Genomic DNA, 14,252 nt, shown 5'->3' on the forward strand with positions numbered 1-14,252 from the left:
TTTGAGGTAAGAGATGAAAGAGTGTGGTGAACAGAGTTATATGTAACTGCAAGGGGTGCAGTTACTATCGACAAAAAGAGCTTCCCGGGCTTCCCTGGTGGCGCAGTGGTTGAGAATCTGCCCGCCAATGCAGGGGACACGGGTTCGAGCCCTGGTCTGGGAAGATCCCACATGCCACGGAGCAGTTAGGCCCGTGAGCCACAACTACTGAGCCTGCGCGTCTGGAGCCTATGCTCCGCAACAAGAGAGGCTGCGATAGTGAGAGGCCCGCGCACCATGATGAAGAGTGGCCCCCGCTTGCCACAGCTAGAGAAAGCCCTTGCACAGAAACGAAGACCCAAGACAGCCAAAAAAATAAACAAATGTGGGGTTTAAAAAAAAAAAAGAAAAGAATTAAAAAAAAAAAAAGAGCTTCCCTTTGGGGTTGTACATTCTTCATTGTGTTAAATATCTTCTCACTCTGTACCTTCCCAGAGAGTCAGCTGCTTAAGATGGCAGGCACGTGATGTAACCATGGGCATTTCTACTCTCTCACCAGGAACTGAAGCTGTCTTCCCACGAGGAGGCGTTGTCCTTTGTGTCCCTCGTGGACGGCTACTTCCGGCTCACAGCAGATGCCCATCATTACCTCTGCACGGACGTGGCTCCCCCGTTGATCGTCCACAACATACAGAATGGCTGTCACGGTCCAATCTGGTTGGTTCGAAAACATTTTCAGTTGCCTTTGGTGTGAAAAGAACCCACGTGTTAGTGATGGGGAGCGTGTCCTTCTCAGGCATGGGCGTCATCAGGCATTTACGCTGAATACTTACTTGGTGCCCTTTTCCATCCCTGCTGTCCTGGTCAGGCCTTCCTGTCATTTCTTACCTTGGTCCTTGCAGCAGCCCCTCACTTCTTCTCCCTTCCTTGGGTGTCCTCATAGATGAACCCCTCACTTCTCCACAGCTGACCAAGAAGTGCTACACTTCCTAGCCTCTTACTGTGCCAGACGCTCTGGGTGATTCAAGAAAGACAGGGCACAGGTCTCGACAGCAGACGGTGTAGTAACAGAATCCCAAGTCAGCATGTCCTCCAGTGCCAGAAGGCCCAGTGAAGGTGACCAAGCCTTAGAGTTGGGAGGGGCTTTGCTGGGTGTCTCGTCCCACCTGCATCTCAAACACCTCTGGTGATGGGGTACTTAGTGCTTCACTTGGCAGCGAGTAGCTTATAGCTCTGACAGTTACAGACATGCGTACCTTCCTCATAGGGAGTTGAAGTCTGCCTCCCTGTAACTCTGTCTACTCATCTGAGTTCCGCCTTTTGAAGGAGCAGGGATTCAGTTTGCTTCCTCTTGCGTGTGACCATCCTTCAGGCACAGGAAAACAGCTGCTGTGTTTCTTCGGAGTCTCTCTTCCAGACCGAAATGTATCTGTGGAAGCATCTCGTCAGCCACCTTTCACGTGAAGCGGTTCCCACCTTCTTCCTGATCCCAGTTGCCTTGTGGACAGGCAGTTTGTCAGTGGTGTGGTCCCTGGCCTGAAGAGGCTCACAGACTCACAGGGAGACAGACACACCAAGGAATTGCAGAGCAAGGGTTGAGCTTTATAATAAAGCATGTCCCTCAAATATGCCAACTATAGTTAGGCTTCAGGGCCTTGGCACTTGCTTTTCCCCTTGGTCTGGAAATCCCTCCCTCCAGAATTTCAGCAGTCACCACTTCCTTCAGGTGTCACTCAGATACCACCTAACTGGTAAAGTCTTACCCAAGCACCTTATATAAAACAACGACACCTCTTCCCCCTCTGCTACCCGCACTCCCTGACTCCTTCACTCTGCTCTATTTGTCTTCAGTGGCGTTTATTACCTCCTGACATATTAAGTTTATGTACGTGTCCGTTTGTTTCTTGTCTGCCTACCCTCACTGCCCAACCACCAGGGAGCCATTGGTCTCTGCCATTCTCTAACACGTGCTGACCACACAGCCCTCTTTTACCAACACTCAGTGAGCAGAACTCACTGGGTGTAGTAACCTCATATGTGGGTTTATTTAGCAGCTGTTTGCTCATTGCCCTCTGTGTGCCGGACTTGTTAGTCCTGGGGACACGGGAGTATAGGATAGGCAGGCTCTCTACTCACAGCTTTCTGATCCTTGATTTCTTTATTCAGTGTTTATTATTCAGTTGTTCACTTATTTATTGAGAACTGTGAGCCAGGCATGCTCTGGTTATTGGGGATGCAGCAATAAACAGAACAACTCCAAGTCCATGCTATCCTGAGGCTTCTGTTCTAGTTGTGCTGCCTGGGATGGGGGGAGAGACCCCTACCACTGCATCATGGGCAGCTCTGCATCCTCAGCCTTGGGGGGAGCTCTTCTGGCTAGAGTGGAAGCGGCGTGTGTGGGGAAGTCAGGAACAAGCATATGAGACAAGCTCTCTGTCTTATATCAGAGACGACGGTAGGACCCAGGACAGGTACTGTGAGCGGCCGTCAGACTTGAGGCAGCTCAAGGAAGTGGACATCCCATGGGGTTTAGAGTGCTTCTGTTTGGGGTGAGCTTTCTCTCTTTGCCTCTCTCCCTGTAGCACAGAATATGCCATCAATAAGTTGCGGCAAGAAGGAAGCGAGGAGGGAATGTACGTGCTGCGGTGGAGCTGCACCGACTTCGACAACATCCTCATGACCGTCACTTGCTTTGAAAAGTCTGAGGTCAGTCAAGACAGTGGCTGGGGCCAACCCATGTGGCCACAGGGTGTCAGTGCAACCTCTCATCCAGGAGGACCACCCTTGGGGGATGGGGGTAGAAAAGCCTGGGGCTCTGAGAAAATCGCCGGCAGTTCTGACAGGGACAGCCTGCACCTCAAAAGGAGCCCCTTCCCAGGCAGCCATACCCCATACCCTTTCATCCTTATGGCCCTTTCTTTCTTCCTGCAAGGGACCCATGGCAGGGGTCCCTGTGCTCTGGAAGGTGGAACACGACCAGAAAACCAGCTCACACAAAACACTCGGTGCCAGGACCATCACAGACCCAGAGCTGTGTCTGGGCATTCACTGGTACAGACTAGCACCAATGAGGCCTGTTGGCAACCTGGCCTAACACAGTTGTCCCCAGATGGTAGGTGCAGACATTTTAACAGACAAATTACTGACATGTGTTTTGACAAGATGTCTGTTAGTGACTCAGGTGTGGTTGGAAGCTGGGAATGATGTGAGAGAAATCCTGAAGCCAAATTGCAAACTTGACCTCACTAGACCACAGTGCTTCGTTATTCATGTAATTTTTTAAAACACAAGAAATGGACTATTTTTTTAAATTAATCAGTCAGTTTATTTATTTATTTATTTTGGCTGCATTGGGTCTTCGCTGCTGCATGCGGACCCTCTCCAGTTGTGGTGAGCGGGGGCTGTTCTTCTCTGCGGTGCGCGGGCTTCTCATTGCGGTGGCTTCTCTTATTGTGGAGCACAGGCTCTAGGCGTGCGGGCTTCAGTAGCTGTGGAATCAGTAGCTGTGGCTCGCGGGTTGTAGAGCACAGGCTCAGTAGTTGTGGCACACGGGCCTAGTTGCTCTGCAGCATGTGGGATCTTCCCAGACCAGGGATCGAACCTGTGTCACCTGCATTGGCAGGTGGGTTCCTAACCACTGCGCCACCAGGGAAGTCCTGGGCTATTTTAAAAGACAAGAGTTTTACAGAATTAGTCCAAATAAATACAGTAGTGTTGCGTGGGTTCACCATGAGCTAGGAGAATTGGGGCAGGGGAGGGGCTGCAAGATGAGAGTCAGCATGTTAGCATATTGCAGACCTCAGATACCAGAAGGAAAAGTACTGGAGAATCTCTGGGGCTGGACTCAGTCAAGAGTGGAAGAGGAAATGGCAGAAGGAACCCAGTGCTGCCAAGAGTCATAGGTGAAGTCTGTAGGGGCCACTGCTCGCCTGGGGTGCTCCTGTACAGCTCAGCCTTGTGGCTGATAACGGGTGCAGTGGCTCAGCACTTGGCAGGCCTGTTGCCTTGGCAGGATCCCTTTCTTCTGCGTTCCGTCAGTCTTTGGAGGAAATTTAATATTTTTATCACAGATGTGAGCATGAGACGGCCCAACCACCTTTTGAGGTGGAATTGACCTGTGCTGTACTGAGAATGTCAGTGATTCAGTAACGTAGTCTACCTGGTGTCAGATTACCTGGGGAAAACAGGAACCATAGATAGGATTACTCCTACTATTTATTTTAGCTCACCAGACACTGTGCTAAGCTCTTTTCCTGTATATTCTCATTTAATCCTTACACTAGCCCCATGAGATAAGGTTGTATTATCCCCATTGAACAGATGAAGAAACTGAAGCATTAAGATTTTAAATATCTTGTCCTAGTTTACAGCGTTAGTAGATCTTTCTGGCCCTCATTCTTTTTTTTTTTTTTTTTTTTGCGGTACGCGGGCCTCTCACTGTTGTGGCCTCTCCTGTTGCAGAGCACAGGCTCCGGACACGCAGGCTCAGTGGCCGTGGCTCACGGGCCTAGCCGCTCCGCGGCATGTGGGATCTTCCCGGACCGGGGCACGAACCCGTGTCCCCTGCATTGGCAGGCGGACTCTCAACCACTGCGCCACCAGGGAAGCCCCTGGCCTTCATTCTTAACCACTAAAATACTAAAATAGTTCCCTTTGTACAGAAGTTGTCATGAAGGAAAACTTCTGCTTATACTTCCTCTATGGGGCACCATACAGCTCGGAAACCAGACCAGACAGCTGTCTGCCACCTCCCAGGAGGTTCTTGGAAGAGCTCAGTTTAAGGGAGTTCCTAGATAAATTTTTCTATAGTACTTATTATTTCATGCATAATATGTGCTAACCTTTATAAAAGTGTTTACTAACGTTTTTACACGGGCCCTGCCATATAATCTTAGCAGCAGTCCTATGAGGTTGGTGTTTTCATGAAGTTCATCTGAAGTGCCAAAATGAAGTGATTCTCTTGTAGAAATCACTGCTGTTAGGTTGTCTCCTTGGTGTTAACTCCCTTTTATCAGTGCCTTCTCCTGGATCTCCTTTATTAGTTATTATTTCATTTACTTATAATAAGCTTTTTTATTAGGGAATAATTTTAGTTTTACAGAAACATTACAGAGATAGTACAGAGTTTCTGTATGCCCTCTACCCAGCTTCTCCTGTTGTTAACATCATACATACCCATGAGAGATTTGCTTGAGCCCTTTTTAAAACAAATCCTTTCTGATTATTTTCTTGAATGGCAGTTGCTGGGTGTCCAGAAGCAGTTCAAGAACTTTCAGATTGAGGTGCAGAAGGGCCGCTACAGCCTGCATGGCTCAGACCGAAGCTTCCCCAGCCTTGGAGACCTCATGAGCCACCTGAAGAAGCAGATCCTGCGCACAGACAACATCAGCTTTGTGCTGAAGCGCTGCTGCCTGCCCAAGCCCCGAGGTCAGTCTCTTCAAGCCAGAGCCAGGCTGCATCCCCTCGTGATGCTCTGAGACCCAGATCAAACAAAAGATGCTGGGTGCTTTGAAGAAAGTGGTCTTTCCCCCACAGTTTCTAGGTGTTTTTCATTAAGTTTTGTTACAAATCTGTCTCTGACGCACATCCCACTCCTCAGGTGTCAGCATTTTCTATAGAAAAGACATACACCTTTTCTCAGTATCTTAATTAAGCTGCCGAAAGAGGCATGTTTAGGATTAGTAAGCAGAAATTTACTTCTTTCTTCCTTTTGATAAAATGTCTTAAGTTCCCGTCAGTAGTTTATCTGTCTGAGAGATGATCCTGGCACATCTTCTGTGGGCCAAGAACTATGTTAGATACATAGAGTCAGAAATGCATGAGACTCAGTCTCTGCGCCCCAAGGGTTTCTAGCCTAATACAGAAAATGTCACAGGTAAATGAGGCCACTGTAGCGTGTGATGCATGTTTAAATCAACATGCACACACACACACACATATTAGACCCTGGGGTTGCAGAGTAGGAGATGGTCAAGATCCCTGAGTCACATAGCGTGGAAGGCTACACAGAGGAGGTGGATCTTGAGCCAAATGTTGGACAGTGAACAGGAGGTTGCCAGTTAGATAAGGGCATTCCCAGCACGCATGTGCAGGGCAAAGCAGCAGGCCAAAGCAGGGGCTGCAGAAAGGTTCTAGAGGACTAATGTGTTCAGTGAAGTTAGAAAGAAGGGAGAGGGGAGACTGAGAGAGCAGAGATTTGGGACCATGGGAGGCCTTGGATGCCATGCCAAGGAGCTGGGACTTTATCATGCAGGCAGTGGGGAGCCATGGGTGGATCACAGAGTAAATTGGATAGGAGAGGTGAGGAACTTGGCGAGGAACTTGGCTGCTCTTTTTTTTTAAATTGAAGTATAGTTGATTTATGGTGTTGTGTTAGTTTCTGGTGTACAACAAAGTGATTCTCATATATATATACACACACACACATACACACACACACACACACATATATATATTTTCAGATTCTTTTCCATTATAGTTTATTACAAGAGATTGAGTATAGTTCCCTGTGATATACAGTAGGACCTTGTTTATCTATTTTGTATGTAGTAGTTTGTATTTGCTAATCCCAAACTTAATTTATCCCTCCCTGCACTCCCTTTCCTTTTTCGTAACCATAAGTTTGTTTTCTACATCTGTGAGTCTGTTTCTGTTTTGTAAATAAGTTCATTTGTATCATTTTTTTAGATTCCGTATATAAGTGGTATCATATGATTTTTATCTTTCTCTGACTTCACTTAGTATGATAATCTCTAAGTTCATCCACATTGCTGCAAATGGCGTTATTTCTTTCTTTGTTTATGGCTGAGTAATATTCCATTGTGTATGTGTGTGTATGTATTGTGTGTGTGTGTATATATCACATCTTCTTTATCTATTCCCCTGTCAATGGACATTTAGGTTGCTTCCATTTCTTGGCTATTGTAAATAGTGCTGCTGTGAACATTGGGGGTGTGTGTATCTTTTCAGATTAGAGTTCTCTCTGGATATGTGCCAGGAGTGGGATTGCTGGATCATATGATAACTCTGTTTTTAGATTTTTAAGGAATCTTCATACTGTTTTCCATAGTGGCTGCAGCATTTACATTCCCACCAACAGTGTAGGAGGGTTCCCTTTTTTTCACACTTTCTCCAGCATTTATTATTTGTATTATTACTTTTTGATGATAGCCATTCTGACTGGTGTGAAGTGATACCTCATTGTAGTTTGATTTGCATTTCTCTAATAATTAATGATGTTGAGCATCCCTTAATGTGCCTATTGGCCACCTGTGTGTCGTCTTTGGAGAAATGTCTATTTCGGTCTTCTGCCTATTTTTTGATTGGGTTTTCTGTTGTTGTTACTGAGTGGTAAGAGCTGTTTATATATATTTTGGAAATAAAGCCCTTGTTGGTTGCATCATTTGCAAATATTTTCTCCCAGTCTGTAGGTTGTATTTTCATTTTGTTTATGGTTTCATTTGCTGTACAAAAGCTTATAGGTTTGATTAGGTCCTATTTGTTTATTTTCGTTTTTATTTCTATTGCCTTGGTTGACTGACCTAAGAAAACATTGGTATGATTTATGTCAGAGAATGTTTTGCCCATGTTCTCTTCTAGGAGTTTTATGGTGTCGTGTCTTATATTTAAGTCTTTAAGCCATTTTGAGTTTATTTTTATGTATGGTGTGAGGGAGTGTTTTAACTTCATTGATTTATATGTGGCTGTCCAGCTTTCCCAACACCACTTTGCTGAAGAGACTGTCTTTTCCCCATTGTATGTTCTTGCCTCCTTTGTCAGAGATTAATTGTCCATAGGTGTCTGGGTTTACATCTGGGTTGTTTATTCTGTTCCATTGATCCATATGTCTGTTTTTGTGCCAGTACTGTGCTGTTTTGATTACTGTAGCTTCGTAGTATTGTCTGAAGTATGAGAGGGTTATGCCTCCACCTTCTTCTTTTTCCTCAGGATTGCTTTAGCAATTCTGGGTCTTTTGTGGTTCCATACAAATTTTAGGATTATTTGTTCTAGTTCTGTGAAAAATGTCATGGGTAATTTGATAGGCATTGCATTGAATCTGTAGATTGTTTTGGGTAGTATGGCCATTTTAGCAATATTAATTCTTCCAATCCAAGAGCATGGGATATCTTTCCATTTTTTTGAATCATCTTCAGTTTCCTTTATCAATATTTTATAGTTCTCAGTGTGTAAGTCTTTCACCTCATTCAGGTTTATTCCTAAGTATTTTTTTTAATGTGATTTTAAACGGGATCGTTTTTTAACTTTCCCTTTCTGATATTTCATTGTTAGTGTAAAGAAGTGCAACCAATTTCTGTATATTATCTTGTATACTGCTACCTTGCTGAATTTGTTTATCAGTTCTAGTAGTTTTTGTGTGGAGTCTTTCAGGTTTTCTGCTTTTAATGACAGTTTTACCTCTTACCTTCCAAGTTGGATACCTTTTATTTCTTTTTCTTGTCTGATTGCTGTGGTTAGGACTTCCAGTACTATGTTGAATAGAAGTGGTGAGAGTGGGCATCCTTGTCTTGTTCCAGATTTTAGCAAGAAGGTGTTCAGCTTTTCACCGTTGAGTATTATCTTGGCTGTGGGTCTGTCATAAGTAGCTTTTATTATGCTGAGATATGTTCCCTCTGTACCCATTTTGGTAAGAGTTTTTATCATGAATGGAGATTGAATTTTATCAGATGCTTTTTCTGTGTCTGTTGAGATGATCATGTGGTTTTTGTCTTTTCTTTTGTTAATGTGGTGTATCACATAGATTGATTTGTGTTTGTTGAACCATTCTTGTCACCCTGGGATGAGTCCAACTTGATCATAGGGTGTGATCCTTTTTATGTGTTGCTGGATTACATTTGCTAATATTTTGTTGAGGATTTTTGCATCTATATTCATCAAAGGTAATGGCCTGTAATTTCTTTTTTGGTGGTGTCTTTGTCTGGTTTTGGGATCAGAGTGATGGTGGCTTCATAGAATGACTTTGGGAGTGTTCCCTCCTCTTCAGTCTTTCGGAAGAGTTTGAGAAGGATCAGTATAAGTTCTTCTTTGTATGTTTGGTAGAATTCCCCAGTGATTGGCTGCTCTTTTTTAAGCCCCACCAACAGTGTCATTGATGTCCTGCAGGTGGATTCATCACCTCTTAGAATGTGAGAACCGGAAGGACACGTAGGGGTCACCTGATCAAGAGTCCCATCTTATAGAAGAGAAAACTGAGGCCTGGAGAAGTGAAGTGGGCCTCATTGAAGGCCAAGGTCAAAGGGGTTTGAGTGCCAGGTCTTCTCCCAGTGTCAGATCCCTTGAATACTGACGGGTTTCTTTGATGTTTCTCTGCCACAAGCTACTGCCCTCCATATGTCAGATCCTTCCCTTAGAAGGAGTCAGGCCTCAAGGAAAAGGCAGCACACTTGTTCCTGAGGCCGTAGCAAGTGTGGTCGAAGATACTCTGAGTAGTCTGTCTTATTACAGAATGCATCTGTGAGTCTTTATGACAGGGGTGGGCAGAAGAAGCAACACCAGCACAAAAAGGGGCCTGGGTGCTTGATGTTTGAATCACTTTTTGGTCTCCCAGTAAGACACTGTCACTGAACCTGGTGAAAGAGGAAAGACTCTGTGTTCTTGTTGCTCAGATAGGGTTTCCTGCCAGCCTTGGGGAGTAACTGCAGCCTTTGTTTTTGTGCTTGAAGATATTCTGCAAAGGTAAAAACACATCTGCCACTTGGCTGTGAGACCTCGGAGTGCACTATAACCTTAGAGCCCAACAGCCCCAATTACTCACATAATCTATCCTTCCAGATATTAGAGGCGGTTTTCACTTTCCTAGGGATTAGTGGGCTCTGGGTGAGGCTTAGGAAATGGAGAACAGCAGCCACAGGAAGCGGGAAGGTAGCGGCAGTTCGGAGGCAGGGATGTGATTTCTATGCTGGGATTAGCTGGGGAGGTTTCTGGTGTAGATGCCACCCCTGCTGGCCCAGAGCTGGAAACCAGTGGCTGTGGTGGGAGAAGCACAGAAACAGAACTGAACCCTTCTCACGGCTTCTGTTGAGGCTCCTGGAACTCTGCACTGAATGTGTTCAGTGTTTGTCTCTCCACTTTGATTATAAACTCTTAAGACAGGATCTGGGTCTCACCACGATGATTCATGGGAAGTGCAGTGTCCAGCACAGAATGGGTGCTCACTAATGTCTGTTGAGTGAATAATTACAGCAGTAGCTACCATGTTGGTGGGTACCTGCCAGTCCCAAGCAGTTTATGTGCATATTTGCATTAAAAAAAATCTGCACAGTAGCTCTTTGCAGCTGTTATAAAAATGAGGAAACTAAGGATCAGAGATGTTCACTGACTTATTCAAAACGACACAGATGGTAGTATCACTAGAAGTTACAATAAAAGTAGCAGTAAAAAAAAAAGAAAAAGAAAGAAAAAAAGAGTAGCAGTAACTGATGATGATGATGATGATGGCTACTATCACGTGAGTAATTCTTAAATTTGCCAGGCACCGTTTGAGGTTCTTTCATGTTTTAAGTTATTTAATCCTCAGAACAAACCAGAGTATGTTGTTATCCATTATACTTATCCAAGATCACTTAGGTAGTTAGAGGAAGCATGGGGATTTGAACTCACGTCTTCTGACCCCAACTCTTTCCCCTACATAACACTGCAAAGTTACAGGTGCAGTCATCAGCCCAAGACTCTGGGGTGGGGGTCAGTTCTCCTGACCCTGGGGATAAGGGTGCTGTGGATGGGAGAGCTAGACTAAGCCCTGTGTGTGCGACTTTTTCACATAGGCCCTCAGAAGCCCTCTGTCTTCCCTCTGCCACCTGCAAATTAGAGAAGTGGTGAAATGAAAACTAAAGAGAATGCCATTTTGGGTTCCTCAGTGCCTCGGCCCTTCTGAGCACAGGCTTCTGATGGCCAGACCCCAACCTGGGTTTCACACTTGAAAATGCAACAAGAAACTCCTCATGGAATAAATAAAAAGGAGGTGGTCACTCAGAGTGGGTGTGACAGTCAAGAAAGTCCACGTCTCTTGTGCATTGCCCAGCCCCACTGCTGCTCTCCAAATCTGAGGGTGACCATGTTAAGAAGGAGATAGGGGCCCACAGGACCTACTGACCAGTCGCCACTGATCCTCTCATGTCCTCATTCATGGAGTCAAGCTTGAAGCTTGATTCCTGCACCGTCCAGCTCTGGCACTGAAGACTGCTGTAGATTATTGCCAAGCTTCAGGACCCAGCTGGTACAGCAAGGATGACGGTGCTAACAGATGTAACGCTGGTCATAGTCACAGTGGCTGCTGGTTATGGGGCAGTCACCTCACACCAGGGATTGAAGTAAGCCCTTCATGTGTGTCATCTCGTTTATCCCTCACAGCAACCCAGCAAGGGGCATGACTGTGTCCCCCATTTTTCTAGTGAGGAAACAGATTCCATGGAGGTTTAACAGCTTTCCCCGCTCACACAGTTGACCCTAGTGCCATGTTTCCTGAAGTGGCCATTGCAAATAATCAGCCCATAAATGGTTCCCGTTGCCATCCTCCTGATTTCCTCGATGGCTCTATTGCCCAGACCCTTCCTTGGGGGCACCATTCAAGTGGCCCTTTCTTGATGTCTTTTCTCCATGAGGGCAGTCCTGAGTTGCCTGTTTGAACCTGATTTTACCCAGGTAACAGGGTGGAGTCAGGATAACAGAGTGAAGGAGAGGAGACTCTGAAAAAGGGAGTATCAGGATATGATAACAAGGGAGTCTGTATCGGAACCAGTTTTGGGCTCCCAGATTTGTACCCCCCACTGGGGCCAGGCATGCTGTCTGTGGAGGTAAGAGACTGGAGCCAGTCCTGAATGCAGCATGAATCCTAAGCCTGACTGTGGGCAAATGGTTTAATGGGTCTGAATCTGTTTTCTGATCTATAAAAGGGGGTAGGTATACTATGTGTCTCATAGGATTGTCATAAGGACAAAGGAGCTAATGTGTATAAAGCTCTTTAGGACAGTGCCTGGCACAGAGAAAGCAGTCAGAAAATATGAGCTGAAATAACAAAAGAAAAACCCTGCCTTGCAGGGTAGTGAGGATTTGAGTCACTTGGCTCACTGTAGGGACCCGGTACTCGCAGCTAGTGCATGAACACATAAAAACCTTCAGGGGCTCCTAGAATACTCGCACTACTAGTTCGAATGTGGAAGGTGCTTTCTTCCCTCACGATAACCTTGGAGCTTGCAGTGGCTCCATGGAGGGAAGGCAGCTTCCGTGGATTATAAATTCCGTTAGCCACCTGTGCTGACTCTGCTCGGCACATTTTGTAATGGGTTTGGTTTGCTGTTTGAATCAGTAGAGTCTGGGGGATGGTGTGCTCAAAATCTGTACATTCAGCCAGGACTTAGTAAGTGCCTCCTTGTTGTCAGGTGCTGCTGGGAGCCCAGAGACGCTCAGGCGTGACCTCCTTTTGGGGTCACCTGCCCTGTTCCTCACAAAACTTGTGTTTTTCACCCCCCAATTTTGGTTCCTGTCACTCCCAAAGTGCTTCCTCCATCCTTAGCTCTGATCCTTCAGCCCACACCCTGATTATTCATTTACACATTTAACAAGTATTTATTGAGTGCATACTGTGTACCAGGCTGTGGAGGTAGAGCAGGAAATAAGATGGACACAGGCCCTACATTCGTGGAGTTTCCGTTCTCAGCTTTTAACATTTCATTTCCTCCCCTGACCTCTTTTACCAGGACAGATCCTGCTGTGTCAACCCTGGAGTGCCTGTACCTGCCCTTTAAGAATAGCTGCACAGATTTTGATTGGTTGATTATTTGTTTCGTATTGGCTCTGTTATTAGCCTGTGAGCTCCTGGAGGGTGGGAATCAAGTACTTAGTAAATATTTGTTGAATGACTGAACCAACAAATGCACAAGTATGTATTCAGCAAGCCCATGGCCCAGCAGATGTTGACCAACTGGGACCTTAGACCTTTGCTGCTCTGCTCAGACTTCTCCTCTCTCTTCCATAGAAATCTCCAATCTGCTGGTGGCCACCAAGAAAGCCCAGGAGTGGCAGCCTGTCCTCCCCGTGAGCCAGCTGAGTTTTTATCGGATCCTCAAGAAAGATATTATGCAGGTGAGTCACTGCTGCAGGTCCAGCCCTGGTCCTGCCTTCCCACAGCAGAAAAGCCTGGGGAATGTGGGGAGGATGAAGTCGGGTTTGGGGAGACCCTGGTGGAAGAAGAGCAAGACTTCCCCTTGATAGGTAAAGCTGGTCAGCAAGTTCCCTGCTGTCCAACCTGACCTTGCTGATGCGTCCTAGAGGCTTGCTTTCTCCTTGAAAGAGCTGGGTTAATCAAGTTTTGCAGGGTTATCTAGGGTAATAGGGACCTTCCATGCCTGGTCTTCTGCAGGTAGAAGTAGTTGGAGAACTTGGTGGGAATGCTGACAGGTCTCCACAGGGGAGTATGGGCTGATGACCCTCATTGTCGCAAAACATGCTGTGTGAAAAAGCACTTCTGAATTTCAGTCCTGGGCTTTCTGATGATGTTTCCAGAAGGAGCAAAGCTGGGGGCACACAGAGCACAGTGAGGAAGTAGGAGATGCACCCTGGAGGAGAACTGTCTTGAGAATCAGATCCCTCAGACCAGTGTTCCAGCCTTGGGAGGCCTTTGCCCAGAGTCTGCAGCCTTAGGCAGGCCCAGTTTCTGTCGTACCTGCCCTTGGGCCTTGCTAGGTTGTGAGGCCCATGGAACCCCCACTTTCCGTTGTGCATCCCCCTCCCCAGCCCCTTACACAGAGCCACACGCAGGGCGGGGAGGCTAAGGGGGCGGTGTGCCAGCAGCCTTGGAGGGAAGGAATCCACATAGGCCGCTTACTGCCCGGCAGAGGCTGCGTCACCTTGGAGGTGTTGGAGGGGAAATCGTGGGCTCACTGTCATTGAGGAGCCTGGCGGAGGGTGGCCAACGTGGGGCTGGCTTGTTCATGTACTCTTTGAAGCCGGTCCCTGAAATTGTTGGGGAGGTTTTGACGGAGTGGAAGTCCACAGCTGCAAGTGCCTCGCTTCACTTATGTAAATGCTTCACTGAGGGCCTGAGGGCCAGATCTTACTGTTCTGTCCCTCCGGTGGTTATCAGAGCTGTGTCCAGAGATTAAAATCGCAGATCAGCAGTACCCCAGCCTCTTTTCTGCCTGGAACTTGACATGTACTTGGGGTCTTCCTTCTGTCCTTGCCCCTGAGTGTCTGGGCAGATTACCACCCTCTGCACCTCCAGCGTTCATTTAGCCAACAGTGATTGAGCAGTTGCCCAT

The 14,252-nt window shown here is 46.4% G+C and overlaps 1 protein-coding gene across 3 annotated transcripts in view; it reads left to right on the plus strand.

Annotated features, from left to right (window-relative positions):
• JAK1 (Janus kinase 1) overlaps positions 1-14,252 on the plus strand; it is a 139,912-nt gene that overhangs the window by 110,361 nt on the left and 15,299 nt on the right. For all 3 annotated transcript variants that reach the window (XM_033408980.2, XM_033408979.2, XM_012537374.3), the window contains 4 exons: positions 539-696; positions 2,562-2,685; positions 5,220-5,406; positions 12,971-13,077. In XM_033408980.2, coding sequence (XP_033264871.1) covers positions 539-696; positions 2,562-2,685; positions 5,220-5,406; positions 12,971-13,077 — 576 coding nt within the window. The remainder of the gene's footprint in view (positions 1-538; positions 697-2,561; positions 2,686-5,219; positions 5,407-12,970; positions 13,078-14,252) is intronic.

Source organism: Orcinus orca, chromosome 1 (genome assembly GCF_937001465.1).
Source record: "Orcinus orca chromosome 1, mOrcOrc1.1, whole genome shotgun sequence".
NCBI lineage: Eukaryota > Metazoa > Chordata > Mammalia > Artiodactyla > Delphinidae > Orcinus > Orcinus orca.